The sequence below is a fragment of the Fragaria vesca genome, linkage group LG2, assembly GCF_000184155.1.
Source record: "Fragaria vesca subsp. vesca linkage group LG2, FraVesHawaii_1.0, whole genome shotgun sequence".
Classification (NCBI taxonomy): domain Eukaryota; kingdom Viridiplantae; phylum Streptophyta; class Magnoliopsida; order Rosales; family Rosaceae; genus Fragaria; species Fragaria vesca.
The window spans coordinates 11,831,356-11,850,840 of record NC_020492.1 but is presented as its reverse complement, the minus strand read 5'-3'; the positions used below and the strand labels follow the sequence as shown (position 1 = coordinate 11,850,840).

General features: G+C 36.5%; 4 protein-coding genes across 5 annotated transcripts; all 4 read left to right on the top strand.

Moving 5' to 3' along the window:
• Positions 1-792: 792 nt before the first annotated feature.
• LOC101294126 (pathogenesis-related protein 1B-like) lies at positions 793-1,474 on the top strand. The gene has a single exon (XM_004290323.1). The coding sequence runs from the start codon at positions 816-818 to the stop codon at positions 1,308-1,310; it is 495 nt and encodes a 164-aa protein (XP_004290371.1). The 5' UTR covers positions 793-815; the 3' UTR covers positions 1,311-1,474.
• Positions 1,475-8,797: 7,323 nt separating this feature from the next.
• LOC101313755 lies at positions 8,798-11,712 on the top strand. Its single transcript, XM_004290304.1, has 4 exons — positions 8,798-9,026; positions 10,084-10,512; positions 10,931-11,174; positions 11,308-11,712. Exons 1-3 carry the CDS (start codon positions 8,919-8,921, stop codon positions 11,153-11,155), a joined length of 762 nt encoding a protein of 253 aa, XP_004290352.1. The 5' UTR covers positions 8,798-8,918; the 3' UTR covers positions 11,156-11,174; positions 11,308-11,712.
• An 809-nt stretch (positions 11,713-12,521) lies between these two features.
• LOC101292361 lies at positions 12,522-14,233 on the top strand. Of its 2 annotated transcripts, XM_004290318.1 has the most exons (3): positions 12,522-12,779; positions 13,232-13,705; positions 14,003-14,233. In XM_004290318.1, the coding sequence occupies exons 1-3, from the start codon at positions 12,734-12,736 to the stop codon at positions 14,008-14,010; spliced, it is 528 nt and encodes a 175-aa protein (XP_004290366.1). In that variant the 5' UTR covers positions 12,522-12,733; the 3' UTR covers positions 14,011-14,233. The 2 variants fall into 2 exon arrangements, with proteins under 2 accessions (XP_004290366.1, XP_004290365.1); XM_004290317.1 differs by lacking the exon at positions 14,003-14,233 and having other exon boundaries at positions 13,232-13,899.
• Positions 14,234-15,883: 1,650 nt separating this feature from the next.
• On the top strand, positions 15,884-18,182 carry LOC101312804. The gene is made up of 3 exons (XM_004292408.1): positions 15,884-16,082; positions 17,098-17,289; positions 17,946-18,182. The coding sequence occupies exons 1-3, from the start codon at positions 15,975-15,977 to the stop codon at positions 18,180-18,182; spliced, it is 537 nt and encodes a 178-aa protein (XP_004292456.1). The 5' UTR covers positions 15,884-15,974.
• The last annotated feature ends 1,303 nt before the right edge of the window (positions 18,183-19,485 follow it).

The window sequence follows — 19,485 nt, the reverse complement described above, 5'->3', positions numbered from 1 at the left end:
CGTCCGCACCAATGGTTGTGGTGCGGATTTCCATTTTTGCACCACTTTTCGATCGAATTTCTTCATCTCCACTGTCTAGTATCTAGCTAGATAATATTGTGTAGATCATCTCTACAAAATTTCAGCCAATTGGTGATCGTTAAGGCCCTCAAAATTATGTTTTTCTGGTATAAACATGAACCGGACAGAATTTAGTCCGTCCATTTGTTTTTCGAGTTTAAGGGTCTTAACGATTACCAAATTGGCTGAAATTTTGCAGAGATGATCTACACAATATTATCTACATACTAGACGGTGGAGATGAGGAAATTCGATCGAAAAATGGTGCAAAAATGAAAATCCGCACCAAAGTTTTGGTGTGGACGTTCGCAGCTGAGAAAAATACGTATATATATATATATATTTATATATCACATTACCCACATATCAGTTTTCCAGTGTCATGAAACTTGAGCCCGCTTTCATAGTTTGGACTTTGGAGAGAAAAGAGGAAGAGAATACAAATAAGGTGAAGGATGCTAGCTAGCTATTTGAGTTTGGGGCTGAGAGAGAAACCAGGCCACACTGGAGAAGATTAAATGATTCCTTAATTTTTGTTTCCACTAACATTCGACCAAACAGGAAACTATGTTCTTGGTTTTCCTTACATCACCTATTTTGAGTAAAACTTTTCACGACTAAGCTCATTCTTCGCATGAATGGTGCAAGCTCATCCATTAATTTGTTTTCTTCCACACGTCATTTTGTATCCTTTGTCTCTATAAATTAATATGAACAATCTCCTATCCTTCTATCATAACTAACATCAACCAAAAATGGAATTCACCAAGCTCGTTTTGCTAGCCATCTGCTCCATCGTCTTAATCTCAGTTCATATTTCTCCGGCCAATGCTGATGATCCATTGGCAGCTGAGTTTGTCGAATTACACAACAAATACCGTGCAATGGACAATGTTGGTCCGGTTACATGGGACGAAACAGTCGCAGACTACGCTAGAAACTATGCCAACACAAAAATTGAGACTTGTGAAATGGTGCATTCCCATGGACAATACGGAGAATGCTTAGCCATGGGAAGCTATGACGTTCAACCGGAGGAGGCGGTGAAGATGTGGGCCGACGAGAAGCAATTCTATGACCATGCCGCCAATACTTGTGCTCCCGGCCAGGTTTGCGGCCACTATACTCAAGTGGTCTGGGCAAATTCAACTAAAATTGGTTGTGCTAAGGTTCGTTGCGCCAATGGAGGTACTTTTATCATCTGCAACTACGATCCTCCTGGTAACTATGTTGGCGAGAAACCTTTCTAGACAACAATTCGTTTGCGATAGGATACCAATTTTTTTGTTGAGCTTTGAAACGAGAGGACACATTTGTCCTCCTTTCAAATACATATAATTGTCGACTGTTAATAATGTAATCAGTATTGATTGATCCTGAAGAAAAAGAAATAATACATTTGACCCGAATTATGAATAAACTGTCACTGTCCATATCTTAGTGTTGCTTTTGTTTGACTGAAACAACATTATTCACGAAACAACTTGTATACAATATGGATACGTATAAATAAAAAAAATAAAAAACTATTGTAAAACAAAAAGAATAGATTGAGAAAGGAGAGAAACAACCAAGAGAATGAGAGAATATGTATATATTATTGAGTAGGGAACCATCTCTTATATAGAGATGAGATCATGATGTAAATTACAATAACAACCCTAGTTGGCTAATTACAAGAATGCCCACTAAATAATAACTATTTACAACACTCCCCCTTGGGTATTCTCTGTCATTAGCTTTCCCTAATATGTGCTTCGGTGTTGCCTCGTCAAAACCTTGCCAGGTAATAAAAATCCTATGGGACAAAAACAATCCTGGTCGAAGGAGAAAAAAGTACAACGCACAAGTAGCAGTGATAGTCAAAACCCTTGATTTCGGTGAAGCGGTTTAGTCTGGATCATAAGATGTGAGTCTATGAGAGATAGATGCATAATAGTTGCTACACCAAAACCTTGCCCGGTAAACCCAGTGGGACAAACCCGGGGTCGAAGGGAAAAGATGAGCAAATGCATATATTTCAAATAAAGGCATCTTCAAGATGCACCATGAGGAAGGTGACCAATTACATGTGTGCCTCATTAAAACCTTGCCAGGTAACAAAACCCAGTGGGACAAAATAACCCTGGACGAAGGACAAAAAAAGTACACAATGGTCAAGAGTATACTTCAGGATACTCCCCCTAATATTGACTCCCCCTGAAAACTACACACTAGGTAAAACTACTACATTGATCATGCTTCTTGAATAACTTAATTGTCAGCATGATTTAAAGAGGTTTTTGTTTCATATACCTCTAAGATTATTGTATTCCCTATAGTAAAGACATAACCAGTTGGGAATAAGTCTTGTGTGGGTTTACATGACCCGTGTCAACATATTTAACAAGGCAAACATCATTCCAAGGATCATAGGCGGTTGATCCATTCCATGATGCCTAGGGACAAAATGAGTCATTTTCCATCATACATTTAAAATAACGAAAAATTGTCTTTTATGCCATTTACGGAGACGGCATGTTGGCGCAGAGCTATATCTAGCTAACAAATTCACATCAGATGAGATGTCCGGTCACAGCCATTTAACCAAGTACAATAATGCGCCTATTGTACTTAGGTATGAGTCTTCTGGCCTTAATATCTCTTAATTATTATCTACATGATAATACGGGTGTCTTTAGACCTTGGACGACTATAGGTGTGATTAAATACTTTGTTTTATCCTCATTAAAGTATCTTAACATTTTCTAGATTTAATTTGATTGATGGACCAAAATTCCATCTGCACTTTGCATGACTTCAGGTCGACAAAATAATATTTGGTCTCCGAAAGTCATTCATCTCAAACTCCGATTTCAGGTGTTTTGCAGTTTCTTTAATCTCTTCAAGAGTATTAGTCAAATTCATGTCATTGATATAAATTACCACAAATTACAAACCCGGAATTTGTTTCCTTAAAACACGCATGGGCATAGTCCATTTGTTCATATATCTCACCCCAAACAAATATTCACTTAGACGGTTATACCAACTCCGTCTGGATTGTTTGAACCCCTAAAGTGAACTACTCTAGCAAATGGAGAGCATGTTCTGTGGTCTAGAACTATTTGCATTGGGTAACAGAAGTCCTTCAGGAAACTAATGTATATCTCTATATTCAGATCCCCATAGAGATAAGTTGTTACCACATTCATAGACTGCTTATTCAGTTATTTGGAAACTACCAAACTGATAAGGTAGTGGAACGTTATGACGTCCATTACAGGAAAATACGTCTCCTCGTAATCAATCGCAGGGCGTTGAGAAAATCCTTGCGCCACTAAACGAGACTTATATCACAATCTCGTTTTTCTCATTACGCTTCCTTACAAATACCTATCTAAACAATATAGGTTTAACATGGGTAGGTGTGGGAACAACAAGCCCATAACACCTTTCTCTTAGTTAAGGAATTTGATTTGACCTGGATTGTTTCTTTCCTTTTTAGCCAGTCGTCTCTTCGTTGAGATCTGTCAACGAAGCAAGGTTCGACATCATCGCTTATTATAAATTCGGTGACCACCGCAAATACAAACATATCATCGATGAACTCTCATTCCGATTCAATATCTCACAAAATTTACCGAGATTTTATATTCTCGGGAGTGGGTTTAAATGTTGGAGCGTCCCCTAACATTGTCTCTTCTAGGACAAACCCATAATCTAGATTTATCTAGTGAGTTGAATTGGTTGAGATTGCGATGGCAAGAAGATTCATTTGTGCCAAGTTTACCCTCTTCTAGGGATAAGAATCGTTCGAACCTAATGGTCTACCTCGCTTCTGGGCAGGGACTATGACTGGTTAGCCGTCATGGCCGTACCTCGTCCAACTAGGACGATACGTCCTACGGGGACATTTATCCTTGCAGGTTTGCAGCAGGTATATATTATCTCGTCACTAGAAGTAAAATTCTTTGCACTTCAATTTCACATGTGCGGTTTGGGGATCAAGATGAGACATTCTACACGTCGTTCATCAAGAACGCTCACATTCTTATCTCCCCCTAACGGCGGGAAGATTGTCTCATCAAAGTGACGACCGCAAATCTAGCGGTATAGAGATCTCTTGTCAAGGGCTCTAAGGAGCACATAATGGATAGGGTTCATAATCGACATATATGCCCATCCTTTGTTGAGGACTCGATTTTGTACGTTGTGGCGGCACAATTATCACGGAGATTGCAAACCCAAATGCGTGTAAGTGCAAAAACATCAGGTTCACACCCAGTCACCAACTGTAACACGAAGTAAGATGGGTAGCAGTGGGCCTCAACTGGACCGACATGGCTGCATGCAAGATTACATAGCCCGACGCAAACAATAGAAGCTTGGTGCGCATTACCAAGGTTCTATATGCGAGACCATCTTAGGTTTGAACATAGGATATATTTTACAAAACCCAAGGGATATGCAATAATCATCGAAAACCTTCGATGTAAACTCTCCGGCATTATCAAGTCTTATAGACTTTATGAGATAATCCGAGTGGTGTACCCTCTATTTCATAGGTGAGAGTTTAGCAAAGACATCATTTTCTTATGGACAATAGTGTGACATCTGATCACTTAATTTGTCGATGCATCAACCAAAACCATTAATATTTAACTGGTCCATATGGTGGTTGGATAGGTCCACATATTTTTCCTTGCATTCTGTGCATAAAAAGATAATGTATATTCTAGTCTTTGCATGTGATGATCTAGTATTCAACATTCTTAACGAGCAGCTTGATATAATGTGTCATTAAAGACAAGACCCTTATTCTGAGGGCGATGCCTGTGTGATAATTGAGTTGAAGGTACGGTGCATCATATGTTTTTCCTGGGTGCATCAAACACCAATACTATAGCTAGTATTTGCTCGAATCATTTAGCTTCTAGCTAATAAATTTGAATATAGTCAATGTACGCTTTTGGCCGCACATTCGAAGGTTATGTAAAGATATTAGACAATTTTTCTGGTGGTTTCAATGTTTTAAGCATTGATTCAATGAACTTACCTTTCGATAACGTTCTTCTGAAACGTAAAGGTATTTTGACCTCGTCAGCCAGACGAGAACGCTCAATTCCTTAATACTGATAACTCATATCAATTTTGATTTAGATTCTAAGGCAACAAGCCCTTCCATTTTAATATTCTTTTGCTTCATGCAAAGAAGATGTCTAGTTCAAATTGTTTTTTCTGGAGACTACCAATTAACATGATAAAGTTACCGATTTTATCATGTCTGATGAATTTGGAATGAAACTTCAAGTTTCTTAAGGGGATTATTATCGAAACTAGAAGATCGATTTATACATGAACTACGGGTTCATGTCTGAACTACCGGTTTATTTCTGAACTACTAGTTCATTAGGTACATGTATTTTCAAGTTATAATCATGTAACAATTGATGATATAATTCCACGCTACTAATTTAGCATAGTGAATATGTCACGTAGCTATGTGTAAATGCTTCTGGCAATTAACTACACATTAAATATGATGAATATATTAACAATAGCCATTATGAGAAAATATTTGGAGAGTCCTATAGACATACATAATGACTAGGTACGAAAATCCAGTGTCATTAGATTATTTTCCTTTTGTTTGATTCTGCTGGACCAAAGGAATTGACTGAAATTAAAGTGAAATAAATAAACCTAGCCTCTACATACTTTACAAGCCTATGGGGCACAATCTGAGAGGTATGCTAGGCTTTTAGGTCCCGTACTATAGAGGGAGAGTAGGCCTACTGGGCTAAGAATGGTCTACCAAGAAATACAATGTTATTAATCAACCCTTTCGGTAACTCCAATTGTATACGACCAGGTAAGCCATGATGAGGTGGTGGAGCGAGGCTCACTTAAGTACACATCCTCAAAAGTATTTGCCTAGACATCGCATCCAACTGGGTGAGCCTAGTTTGAGAAGAGTTATAATCATTGTCATAGACTCAAGGCGACACATGACGAGCTTATGTTCTAGCTTTGCAGCTTACGTCGAGCTTCTGGCTCAATTTCATTTATATTCATGCTTGATTTAAGCTTCTGACTTAACATCATTAATATTCACCAATGTAACATAAACCGGTGCAATATATGTTATTAAATCATAACAGACAAACTTAATGTGAAAGTAATTATATGAAACCGAAATAAATTAAATTATAACGGAAACAATTTAATTTTCATTGACATAATGTATATGCAATAAAATTGGTATTTACTGAACCAATAAATGTCAACACCGTAGCGGTTACGTGCAAAATAAATTCATTTGCATCATTAATTGCTTACGGCAAAATGCGTCATTACATCCCCATAACAATTCATATAAATGATAACATAATAGAGAATTGATTAAATAAAACTGACGAAATTTGAATTTGGTAATTAACCGACATTTAATATATGACATAAAGTACTAAATAAATATCATTTATACAGCGGTTAAGTATGTACCAAAGACAATAAGTACAAATCTCATTAATGCTTCTAATATTACACATAGGTATTAAATTGGATAAATGCTTCTGGCATAACGTTTATGTAATAATCGCATAATTAAAAATCAAAACTCATGCTTTTAGCATAATGGATTATAATGACATAATTTAAATTGGTATAACCGAAAATTAAACTCATATCGTCTATCGTAATTTGCACAATAATTTGACCCATAATGCTTGTACCATAACATATGGGTTATAACTTGGTAAATGCTTCCGGCATTACATGCCCTTAAATGCTTCCGGTTATAACGTCTTTATACATGCCCTTAAATGCTTCCGGCATTATATGCCCTTAAATGACATTAAATTTGACATAATTCAAATCTGTAACTGACAAAACGTATATATTAAGTCACAATTAAGTAACATAATCAGTGCTACGCGTCATTATACAAATGATGTTATATTTCTAAATGGATTTTATTCAAACCTCATTATGAGCAATGTTAATTTGTATCACTAAATGCTTCAGGCATAAATATTCCATATATGTAACCGTTGATATAAATGACAAAATTAATGGTCCTACATTACCGGTTACATGCATTACTTCCAGAATGCATTTACGCTCTTGTGTTCGAATGTCAGAGAATGATAGTGGATCTGAAGTTCGTTCATCCATGCGCCTTTTGGTATGCACTACTAAGCATGCGATTGGGCTTATTTCGGTGGCTACTGGCCTCCCTGAAGATTTTTTATGTCTTCTATTTCAATCACAAAACATGAACAAATTTATATACCACATACGTATTTATCATCTGAATAAATTAAGAATATAAATTTAGATCTTCATGCATCGTATATAGATTTCAAAATGCAACCAAAGACAATGGGTTCATGCTTCATGGTGATTTGTTCATCATATAATCAAGGCTAGCAAATATAAATTGGAATTAAGATAAGAAAACGTTACTCATTGCAGAATGGATAATCTCCATCTTTTATGTGTAGAACGAAGAATGCCATTTGTGTAGCTACTCAGCCAATCCAAGAGCTTGGTTAGATAATGATCCTCATATGGTTGATCATCGATTTCAGAGCTTTCCATGTCAATGTAGAGCAAATTCGATGAATCAAATTGAAAGATCGTCCTTTGCTTTTAGAGCTTCACATGCAATAGAAAACAAGATAATATTAGAACTATTCGTGCTGATAACGTGTTATAAAACAAAAAGAATAGATTGAGAAAGGAGAGAAACAACCAAGAGAATGAGAGAATATGTATATATTATTGAGTAGGGAACCATCTCTTATATAGAGATGAGGTCATGATGGAAATTACAATAACAACCCTAGTTGGCTAATTACAAGAATGCCCACTAAATAATAACTATTTACAACAAAAACTTGTATACAATTTGGTTATTCTACACCATGGATGCAGAGATATACCCACGGGCAACAAAAAGAAGCTCATAGCCACTAATCCAAAATACCAAAGGACTCTTAACACCTTCCAAAGGTTTGGTATAGCTTTTGGAGTTTGTATCGACATTATATCATACAAGACAAAAATGAAGAAAAAAATTGAATTCTCTGATTGATGGACCGCATAAAACAAGATCCTAACTGTTACTTGTTATCCTCTTAATAGACAAAAACCCATTACCCGTGTTGTGAGTTACATATCTGATCTCATTACAATGACCTACAATTTTGACATCACGGATTTGAGCAACAAAATCAAGACAATGAATGATCATAGTATAAAAATCAAGTAATGACAACATAATTTGCACCTCTCAGCCCGCCCGTAACATATCAACATAGTGCGGTTGAGCCGATTTTTTCTATTTGAGTAATAATATGCCAGTATAGTATGATTAGTCAAAGTTTACAATGTGCATATTCGTCAAGTCAAATGGCTGGTAACTGCAACTTAATAGTTTTCTGACATGTCTAAAGGGAGGCCAACTACGTTGCAGAGACACAGATCGTTAAGCTGATCATGCTTATTTTAATGAGAACTCAGTTGTTGGTTTCACTATTTACCCTTTCTGTGTCCACAATGTTCCACTTGGATCGGTCGTGAAGAGGTGTAGTATGTAGTTTTGTTTTCTATTATTTTCGTGTTTTCGTTTATTGTAGAAAAAAAATAAAAATAAAAATAAAAAGTGTACAATGTGCGGTACACGCAGCAGATTGAGGCTCCATCCCTTTAAAACAGTTAAACCCTTCTGTTTCCTGAAAGCCAGACCCGTCTGCCCTGAAACTCTCTGAAACTCGGAACCTCTTATCCAACACTCCAATCAATCATGGTTGAACTCAAACTGTGACCTAATCTTTTGAATTTCGCGGCAAAAGGTCTTGACTTTCAAGGAAATGACGACTCTGTATCCTTGTCACTTGCTCTCTGCTTCGACCCATCCCCAGGTCTCCGCCAAATTGGCCCTTCACAATAAACCCCCCAATTCCATTCATGGGTTCACGGTCAGCTTCCAATTCATCATTAGTTCACTTTTTCTTTTGAAATTTAGACAGTTCGTATTGGAATAACCGTCATGCTTCTAGACATTGATAGATTTGTTAGTGAATTTCATTGTTTTAAGACTTGTGTTGTGTTCATTCTTGTTTGAAAGTTGCATATGGCTGGTTCATGTAGGTAAGTAAATGGATGAAGTGGGTAAATATATGGATAAGATGGGTATGAGAATTTGACTGATAATGGTGCATGTGGGTTCACTTTCTTGAATGGGTATGAGAATTGCCTCTGTTTGTTGGACTCAAGGAAAAAAAGAAAAGAACACATAATGTTAGTAAGTTAGAATCTAATAACTCTTAATGGTGCATCCAACATAGAAGAGCATCAGTTTTATTTGTTGGGTTAGTAATAGATCTTTTGTTTCTGAAAAGCTCGTAAGGTTTATTATTGGGAAAAGTGGAACTCTTGGATCAAGGTCCACGATTCCAAATGATGCATAAAGTTCTGTAAGGTTGCCCTTTGTATTAACCGAAAGAAATTCAATATAACTCCTTAAACTCTTTCAAATACATGTAACTGTGCTTGAATAGTTTTTGTGAATAATGACAATACTGAGTTTTGTTTTGTTGTCCAAACTTTGTCAGAAATGTTTAACAATTAGTATCTCGGTTGAGGCTGGCAAAGCTGATCTAAGTTCAATGGGCAAAAAAGGAAATTAATTGCCTTCAATTTTGGTTCTTAGAAGCATTTCGAAGTTTGATTACAGAATGATTTGCTGTCTTAGTGCTGTACTATTTTCAAAGCAATCATATTCTGATTTAAAGGATCATATTTTAGTTTTGCTAAGGGAATAGATTTAGAACACCCCCATCATATAAATGATATAATTACTGAATTCACAGTTTTTGACTTGAGAAATAAAATTTCTAGTCAGCAGCTTTGCCAACAGGGTCATAGCTACTTGTAATGTTGCTTGTGTTAAATGCAGTTAAGATCGGAGTATGTTTTACTTTCTTCTTTTTTTAGTTTCATTCGCTTATAACAAGTTTCTTTCTGTTGTACAAGGCTTTGGCACAGTTTAGTGAAGTACATGCCTTTGGTCGGAGTGCTAAGCCTTCTCATTTGCTTCAGAATTCCCAGTACAATATCTCATGTGCTATGAATATGACTGCTGGACAGTCAGATGACCCTGGGCAGATTAAATTTGATCACCTAATCGCTAAAGCAAGAAAGTTGTGGGATAGTTCTCCACAGCCAGTCAAGATATTCCCTTGGAAAAGAGCAGGGCTCAACTATTTTCAACTCATCCTTGACCTTGTACTAGCAGTTGTCAAATACTTATGTGTACCTTTGCTAGCAGTTTCCTCTCTTAGTGAGATGTCCTACTGCGCACAGGAAAGGAAGTTGTTTTTTGTTCCTATACCTGTCATCATTGGAATCGCTGTTGCTGAAGTCTTAAATCTGGCAGCCGTGGATGTTTCTCCACTTCTGAAGGTAAAGCTGTTATCGCTTTTACTAAAATGTTATAGAGTTAAACAATTTTTCATTGCTCGGTTGGAATTCCCTACATATGGAAGATAGATTTCACCAAAGTTTGGGTGGGTTGTCTAGTAATCTGGTTCTTCTCTATTTAGAAATATTAGTAAGAATGTTCTTAAAGTTGACTGGTGATTAGACAAAGCTTTTTGCTGATTCATCACGTGTTTTGTTTTGTCGTTTGTGTTTGTTTGCCAAATTTAAAGCTTGTATATGCTTCTGCATTTCCTACTAGAAGAGTAAAGCACTACTTTCAGTACAGTTCTCATTAGTTTTTCTTATGTCTTGCATTTTTCCGATTTTCTTCTATTGGAACAATTCTTATATTAGGAAGGTTGTTTGCAGTTTAGCTTATTTGTCTTTTTCTCATTGTCAGGATACAGAAGTTCCCTGGCATCTTTTTGTCATGGCAATTTTCTTTACACTGCTCAAATTGCCAGGTCCATATTACCCATATTGGGGCCGAATAATAATCCCACACATTGCCAATGGCGGTTTGTTAAGGACACTGTGGTTTGCCTTTATGCGGTACAGAAGACCTCGAAAAGCATCACCACACCATTCTAAAAGTGGCAGCCAATCGGAACCAAATGAACTCTAAATTTTTTGTGCAACACTAGGTATATTTGAACTTTTATCATTTACATTGTTTATACATGATGAATATCCTTGTGTGTTTTTTTTTCTTTCTTGTTGTACTTAACCCCATTTCATTGTTTTACACTTTTACTCATCCTTTTTCTTTTCTTGCAGGTAGTTTTTGGCCTGCAGTAAAGAACCATGCTCTCTGGATATGATTTAGGTCCAATGAAGCAATGTTCCATTGATCAAGTTACTCGATAGCAGCATCTATCCTTTTAAATCACTGTGTCAAAGAGTCAAGACTAAAGGTGTTATTGCATCATGCAGAGATTGTTGTAGCTCTGATTTTGTCGTCCGGGATACATCCCTTGACCCTTGGCCTTGAGGCTACCAACAAACCGTAGGGTATTAGAGAGATCATTCGAGGAATTCAAGTTCATTCAATTTGCCATTTTGATATTTACTTGTTTTCCTTTTCCTTTCATTTGGATGTACTTTGTATTCAAAAATGGGATGTAATTCTTGGAATATATGTTTTGTTGGACCATTTTCGAGATGCATATCGGAATAATAATTGCAGGAAATGTGTGTACTTTGATCTAAAAAATGACACAGATGATGATGATATACAGGAATACAGCATCTTCAAATCCACTAATTTGACCCTTACCTCTTCATGAAGTCCATTCCGGGGGGTCTGGTAGAGGCATTGGACAACTAGGATTGGTGCAAGTCGTTGACGATTAGGGAGCGCATGTGGAGACTTTGACACACCGGACTTGTTGAAGCTTGCGGAAGGCAGATCAATGAAATGCACTCGAAAGCTGAGAAAAGCGTCTAAGGCGGCAAATGTGACAATTGCAAATGGAAGAACCAAAGAAGGCAGTGGTGAGATGTCACCCAAATTGGGACAACAAAAACCAGTGTTCGGTGTAAGACGAGGGAGCACATGGGGTATTTAAATAATTCATGTCTTCGTGACATTTTGCATTTGATGAAGCAAAGCTTTTTCGGGTACCCCGGTGTGTACACAAGAAGGAAAGGAGAAGGAGACTGTAAAGAGAAAAAAGAAGGAAAAGATTTCAACAATTAGATGCAACACTAGTCTTCATCTACTTCAACGGCTGGAGCTGGAATTCTCAAATACCTGACCCGACCCGACTCGACCCACTGCCATCATCGCTATAATAAGACTGTTCTTGAAAATAATAAAGGACCATCAATTAATTATAAAAAAAAAGTTATTTGGAAATTAAGTTTTTTTTTTAAATATGGAATTTAGCCCAATACTGTTTGCTCTAGTCTCTAAATGAGAGGTCGTGAGTTCGACTTACAATAGATTTGTTGTAGCATGTTAGTTGTTTATCTAATAAAAAAAAAATGTGAAATTTGGATAGATGACGGAGAGAGCTAAAACAGGAAGAGAAAACTGAAAATTCCGACCTTTAATGCAATACAAGCCACGTATCTTGAACACGCGTGTACAAAAACTCAAAAACTTGACCCGACCTGTGATCATCGTTATAAAAGAGGGGCCTAAGAAATCTTGTCAGATATTAAAAAGGGCCTTCTCCAATCGAACCCTAGGTCGGTCGTTATGGCTGAACCATCGGACGAGTGGGACGACACCGGCGATTCTCCGGGTATGAAAATTTCTTCTCCTTCTTTTGTCGTATGCTTTTGAATTTTGTTAAGAATTCGTTGTTGTTGCTTAGTTTTCGGGAGATTTTGTTTCGCGTTAAGCTTTTTTATACCAAATCTGGAAGAGGCTTTGTCTTATAATTTAAGTTAATGAGTATAATTCTTTACCCAAGTATCTTTTACTGGGAATATCAAGATTGTATCAAATAATTTTCTTTCTGGGTTTTGTTATTTGAACAAATTGTATATTCTGGACTCTGGTGTTTGTGAATTGGCTACATATCATACTCTAGTAGATATATTCTGGTGTTTGGTACAGTTTTCCATATTCTGTAACTGGGTTTATGTTTCATCAAGTTATACAAGTATTTAAGAAAAAGAAAATTCAGCAGTGACTACCATATATAGATTCTTATTCCCTCAGATATCTAACAATCGAATTGCAAACAAACAGGAGGTAGCTCCAGCTATATAGGCAAGGGTGCTCCAAAATTTGGAATTGAAGGACCAGACGGTCTGCCTTGTGAAAAGTGTCCTAAGGATATTCCCCTTTCTTTCTGCCCTCACTGGCCTTGTAATATCTGTTATAACGACCACTACCATCAAGTTTGCCCTTACTTCGACTTCTACCCACAGGGTGCACCTCTTAGCCCTTTCTATGACATAATTTGTTCCATGGGTCATCCATTTAATGAAGAGAAGTGGGTTTGTACCTCTTGTCCTGGGAACGAGGCAAGGATTAGTCTCAAGTATTGTCATATTTGTCACTGCAGGCTGCATGGTACGTATGAATGCCCCGAAGACAAGGTTGCTGCGGCCAAGTATAAATTGTTCAGAGACGAGATGTGTTCAAAAGTGTTTAAACTGAATCCTCCTAAGTCATCCTATGTTCCAACTCCTTCTCCTGGGTTTGTGAACATGAAAGAAGGCAAGTTTATCGGCTCTACAGATTAAGCTTGCTTCTGATGAGTGTTTGCCATTCTGGATATATAGATCGGTTGCACCATAGAGGATTCTGTTAATGTTACTTAAGAGCAGATATGTTGCCCTGAGAGTTAACTGAATGTCCTCTTTTGTTTACTATTTACAATGATATATATGCAGGATTTAATACGGTTCTATAATGCTCTTGCTTCTTGAGAAATTTGGTACTTGGAGGATAAATTTTGTCTGACATTTATTACTTTTAAAATATTTTCTAAATTTTTTTTCTATCTATGAACAGTGAGCTAAGAAACCCTAAAGCAGAGCCATTGTGGTGTTGCAGCAGCTGCAGAGCACTCTTAAGTACAACCAGTCTCAGATCTCATCTTCCTCAGAAACCATGGTCGTTCTTATGATGTTTTCATATATTCTCAGGTTATTTGATCGATGTTCCCTATATACCAATCTATCAAATGCATTAGTTACTTTCTCTAGGGTTACATGAGCTAAGTTATAAGTCATTTTCAAGTTTATTATTGCATACTAATTAACCAATAATGAAATTGAATATCTTTGTTGGCTATAACATGCAAGAGCTAGGAAGAGGCATACCATGCCACATTGCCACTAGCTACCTGCTAGAAGATCATAAGTTGATGATTGATTTTTTACCACTAAACTGGTGCATGGTCTGAGTATTAATTCTACAATATAAGAGAAGTGAGCCTCATAGCTTCCGCAAGCAAAAGAACATTACGAAGTGAGCATGCATCGTAGTCTACAATTCGATACGAGTGATCGGTCTTGATCAAACTCATCAAAGTATAGAGCAAAGAAACATACTCTTAACATGTCTTTACCTAGTGCCGTCAGGAAAACAGGTGATAAAGACAAAATCATCTGGAAGTGCTAACATCAATACGTACTATCAGTACCATGCTAGCTAGTTGGACAACTTAACGATCGAAAATTGTCTTTGATGATAATAAGGATTTCAACTTCTTATTCTGGGTTCAAACTATGCCCTCCAATATTCGTCATTTTGGTTTAATGTTTAATATATAGTTAGAGCGAGAGAGGTTTGAGTTTGGGACATCATGTATGTGTGTGCAAAGGCTTTGTTATTCCCATTTGTTTTAAGACTCACATTACAACTTTGAGGACTAATATTACTATTTTTAAGACTCATTTTATAACTTTATGCCATAGTTAATGCATGACATGCATCATTCACGAAACAACTTGTATACAATTTGGTTATTCTACACCATGGATGCAGAGATACCTGCATGCCCATCACGGGCAACAAAAAGAAGCTCATAGCCACTAATCCAAAATACCAAAGGAATCTCCACACCTTCAATATCATAATCGTACATAATCGTACGATTATGTAAAAGACACAATAGCTTTTGGAGTTTGTATCTAAATCTCGCGTCATCATAATCGTACATTATATCATACAAAGACACAAATGAAGAAAAAAATTGAATTCTCTGATTGATAGACTGCATAAAACAAGATCCCAACTATTATCTGTTATCCTCTCAATAGACAAAAACCTATTACCCGTGTTGCGAGTCACATATCTGATCTCATTACAATGACCTACAATTTTGACACCAATGATATGAGCAACAAAATCAAGACAATGAATGATCATAGTGTAAAAATCAAGTAATGACAACTTAATCTGCATCTCTCAACCAGGTCAGACTCGCTCGTAGCATATCGACATAGTGCGATCGAGCCAATTTTTTCTTTTTGAGTAAATAATATGCCAATATAGCATGATCAGTAAAAGTTTACAACGTGCATATTCGTCAGATGACTGGTAAGTGCAACTCAATAGTTTTCTGACATGTTTACAAAGAGATCAACAACGTTGCAGAGACGCAGACCGTCAAGCTGATCACGCTCATTTTAATGAGAACTCAGTTGTAGGTTTCACTATTTACCTTTTCTGTGTCCACAATGTTCTATTTGAATCGGTCGGGAAGAGGTGTAGCACGTAATTTTGTTTTTTATTATTTTCGTGTTTTCGTAGGAAAAAAAAGTGTAACAATGTGCGGTTCAGGCAGCAGATTGAGGCTCCATCCCTTTAAAGTTTAAAACAGTTAAAACCCTTCTGTTTCCTGAAAGCCAGACCCGTCTGCCCTGAAACTCTCTGAAACTCGGAACCTCTTATCCAACACTCCAATCAATCATGGTTGAACTCAAACTGTGACCTAATCTTTTGAATTTCGCCGCAAAAGGTCTTTACTTTCGAGGCAATGACGACTCTGTATCCTTGTCACTTGCTCTCTGCTTCGACCCATCTCCACGTCTCCGCCAAATTGGCCCTTCACAATAAACCCCCCAATTCCATTCATGGGTTCACGGTCAGCTTCCAATTTATCATTAGTTCACTGTTTCTTTTGAAATTTAGACAGTTCGTATTGGAATATCCGTTATGCTTCTAGACATTGATAGATTTGTTAGTGAATTTCAATGTTTTAAGACTTGTATTGTGTTCATTCTTGTTTGAAAGTTGGATGAAGTGGGTAAATATATGGATAAAATGGGTATGAGAATTTGACTGATAATGGTGCATGTTGGGTTCACTTTCTTGAATTTAGGATTGCCTCTGTTTGTTGGACTCAAGAAAAAGAAAAAAACACATAATATTAGTAGTTAGTATTTAATAACTCTTGATAGTGCATCGAACATAGAAGAGCATCAGTTTTGTTTGTTGGGTTAGTAATAGATCTTTTGTTTCTGAAAGCTTGTAATAGTTGGTTTATTATTGGGTAAAGTGGAACTCTTGGATCAAGGTCCATGATTCCAAATGATGCAAAAACTTCTGTGAGGTTGCCCTTTGCATTTAACTGAAAGAAATTCAATATAACTCCTTGAACTCTTTCAAATACATGTAACTATGGTTGATTATTTTTTTGTGAATAATGACAATACTGAGTTTTGTTTTGTCGTCCAAACTTTGTCAGAAATGTTTAACAATTAGTAATTTGGTTGAGGCCGGCAAAGCTGATCTAAGTTCAGTGGGCAAAACGGGAAATGAATTGCCTTCAATTTTGGTTCTTAGAAGCATTAGAAGTTTGATTACAGCATGCTTTACTGTCTTAGTGCTGTACTAGTTTCAAAGCAATCATATTCTGATTTAATGGATCATGTTTTAGTTTTGCTAAGGGAATAGATTTAGAACGCTCCATCATATATAATTACTGAATTCGCAGTTTTTGACTTGAGAAATAAAATTTGCTAGTCAGCAGCTTTGCCAACAGGTCATAGCTAGTTGTAATCTTGCTTGTGTTAAATGCAGTTAAGATCGGAGTATGTTTTACTTTCTTCTTTTTTTAGTTTCATTCGCTTATAACAAGTTTCTTTCTGTTGTACAAGGCTTTGGCACAGTTTAGTGAAGTACATGCCTTTGGTCGGAGTGCTAAGCCTTCTCATTTGCTTCAGAATTCCCAGTACAATATCTCATGTGCTATGAATATGACTGCTGGACAGTCAGATGACCCTGGGCAGATTAAATTTGATCACCTAATCGCTAAAGCAAGAAAGTTGTGGGGTGGTTCTCCACAGCCAGTTAAGATATTCCCTTGGAAAAGAGCAGGGCTCAACTATTTTTAACTCATCCTTGAACTTATACTAGCAGTTGTCAAATACTTATGTGTACCTTTGCTAGCAGTTTCCTCTCTTAGTGAGATGTCATACTGCGCACAGGAAAGGAAGTTGTTTTTTGTTCCTATTCCTGTCATCATTGGAATTGCTATTGCTGAAGTCTTAAAAGTGGCAGCCGTGGATGTTTCTCCACTTCTGAAAGTAAAGCTGTCATCGTTTTACTAAAATGTTAGTACGTTAAACCATTTGTCATTGCTCGGTTGGAATTCCCTACATATGGAAGATAGATTTCACCAAAGTTTTGGGTGGGTTGTTTTGTAATCTGGTTCTTGTCTATTTATAAATATTAGTAAGATTGCTATTAAAGTTGACTGGTGATTACACAAAGCTTTTTGTTGATTCATCATGTGTCTTGTTTTGTCGTTTTTGTGTTTGTTTGCCAATTTTGAAGTTTGTATATGCTTTTGCATTTCCTACTGCAAGAGTAAAGCATACTTTCAGTACAGTTCTCATTAGTTTTTCATATGTCTTGCATTTTTCCGATTTCCTTCTGTTGGAATAATTCTTATATGGGGAAGGTTGTTCGCAGTTTAGCTTATATATCTTTTTCTCATTGTCAGGATGCAGAAGTTCCCTGGCATCATTTTGTCATGGCAATTTTCTTCACACTGCTCAAATTGCCAGGTCCACATTACCCATGTTGTGGTCAAATAATAATCCCACACATTGCCAATGGCGGTTTGTTAAGGACACTGTGGTTTGCCTTTATGTGGTACAGAAGACCTCGAAAGGCATCAACTACATCATCACCATACCAATCTAAAAGTGGCAGCCAATCTGAACCAAATGAACTTTAAATTTTTTCGTGCAACACTAGGTATATTTGAACTTTTATCATTTACATTATTTATACATGATGAATAGCCTTGTGTTTTTTTTCTTCTTTCTTGTTGTACTTAACCCGATTCCATTGTTTTACACTTTTACTCGTCCCTTTTCTTTTCTTGCAGGTAGTTTTTAGCCTGCATTAAAGAACTATGTTCTCTGGATATGATTTAGGTGTAATGTTGTCCAATGAAGCAATGTTCCATTGATCAAGAGTTGCTCGATAGGAGCACCTATCTTTTTAAATCACTGTGTCAGAGTCGAGACTAAAGGTGTTATTACATCATGCAGAGATTGTTGTAGCTCTGATTTTGTTGTCCGGGATACAAGTATGCTTTCCCTTGGCCTTGAGGCTACCAACAAACCGTAGGGTATTAGAGAGATCATTCGAGGAATTCAAGTTCATTCAATTTGCCATTTTGATATTTAATCCCTTGCTTTCCTTTTCCTTTCATTTGGATGTACTTTGTATTCAAAAATGGGATGTAATTCTTGGAATATATGTTTTGTTGGACCATTTTTGAGATGCGTATCCGAATAATGTGTACTTTGATCTAAAAAATGATACAGATGATAATGATGGGTTCCACTTATGTGCCTTAAGGTATGGATACCCAACAAGTTTTGACTTGCTATAGCAGGTTAAAGCAAACTAACACCGTTAACTCTCCGTTAAGACTCTCTATATCTACAGTTTTCATTAGAAATATCTATCATTCAGATGAACAAAATCAAACAAAAGTAGATTTTCTAGAAATCAAAATGATTCTTGAGACTGTCTACAACTATTATAAGAAACATCTACTACTATCATGAAAAATATCACAGAAAATGTTGCAAGTCGAAAGACACATTTAACATAAGACACATCTACTGTTTTCATTAGAAAAGTAGACTTTTTACAAATAAAAATTGTTCATGAGATTGAATCAACCCAAGGTAAAATTTGCAACTCTACATTTAACATAAGATACATCTACTGTTTTTATTACAAATCTCTACCATTAACATAAACGAAATCAAAGAAAAGTAGACTTTCTAGAAATCAAAATTGTGAGATTGAGATTGAACCAACCGAAAGTAAAATTTTCAAGTCTACATTTAACATAAGACACGTCTACTATTTTCATTAGAAACGTATACCATTAACATAAGAGAAATCAAAGAAAAATAGACTTTCTAGAAATTTAAATTGTTCTTAAGATTGAAGCAACCCAAGGTAAAAGATGCAAAGTCTACATTTAACATGAGACACAACTACAATTTTCATGCAAA

Bases quoted from the DNA above. Each gene is read 5' to 3' on its own strand.
- LOC101292361 (XM_004290317.1), top strand. From the start codon at position 12,734: ATGGCTGAACCATCGGACGAGTGGGACGACACCGGCGATTCTCCGG. The intron at 12,780-13,231 runs GTATGAAAATTT...GCAAACAAACAG, and splicing joins CGACACCGGCGATTCTCCGG to GAGGTAGCTCCAGCTATATA.
- LOC101312804 (XM_004292408.1), top strand. From the start codon at position 15,975: ATGACGACTCTGTATCCTTGTCACTTGCTCTCTGCTTCGACCCATCTC. The intron at 16,083-17,097 runs GTCAGCTTCCAA...CTGTTGTACAAG, and splicing joins ATTCCATTCATGGGTTCACG to GCTTTGGCACAGTTTAGTGA. The intron at 17,290-17,945 runs GTTAAGATATTC...TCTCATTGTCAG, and splicing joins GGGGTGGTTCTCCACAGCCA to GATGCAGAAGTTCCCTGGCA.
- LOC101294126 (XM_004290323.1), top strand. From the start codon at position 816: ATGGAATTCACCAAGCTCGTTTTGCTAGCCATCTGCTCCATCGTCTTA.
- LOC101313755 (XM_004290304.1), top strand. From the start codon at position 8,919: ATGACGACTCTGTATCCTTGTCACTTGCTCTCTGCTTCGACCCATCCC. The intron at 9,027-10,083 runs GTCAGCTTCCAA...CTGTTGTACAAG, and splicing joins ATTCCATTCATGGGTTCACG to GCTTTGGCACAGTTTAGTGA. The intron at 10,513-10,930 runs GTAAAGCTGTTA...TCTCATTGTCAG, and splicing joins ATGTTTCTCCACTTCTGAAG to GATACAGAAGTTCCCTGGCA.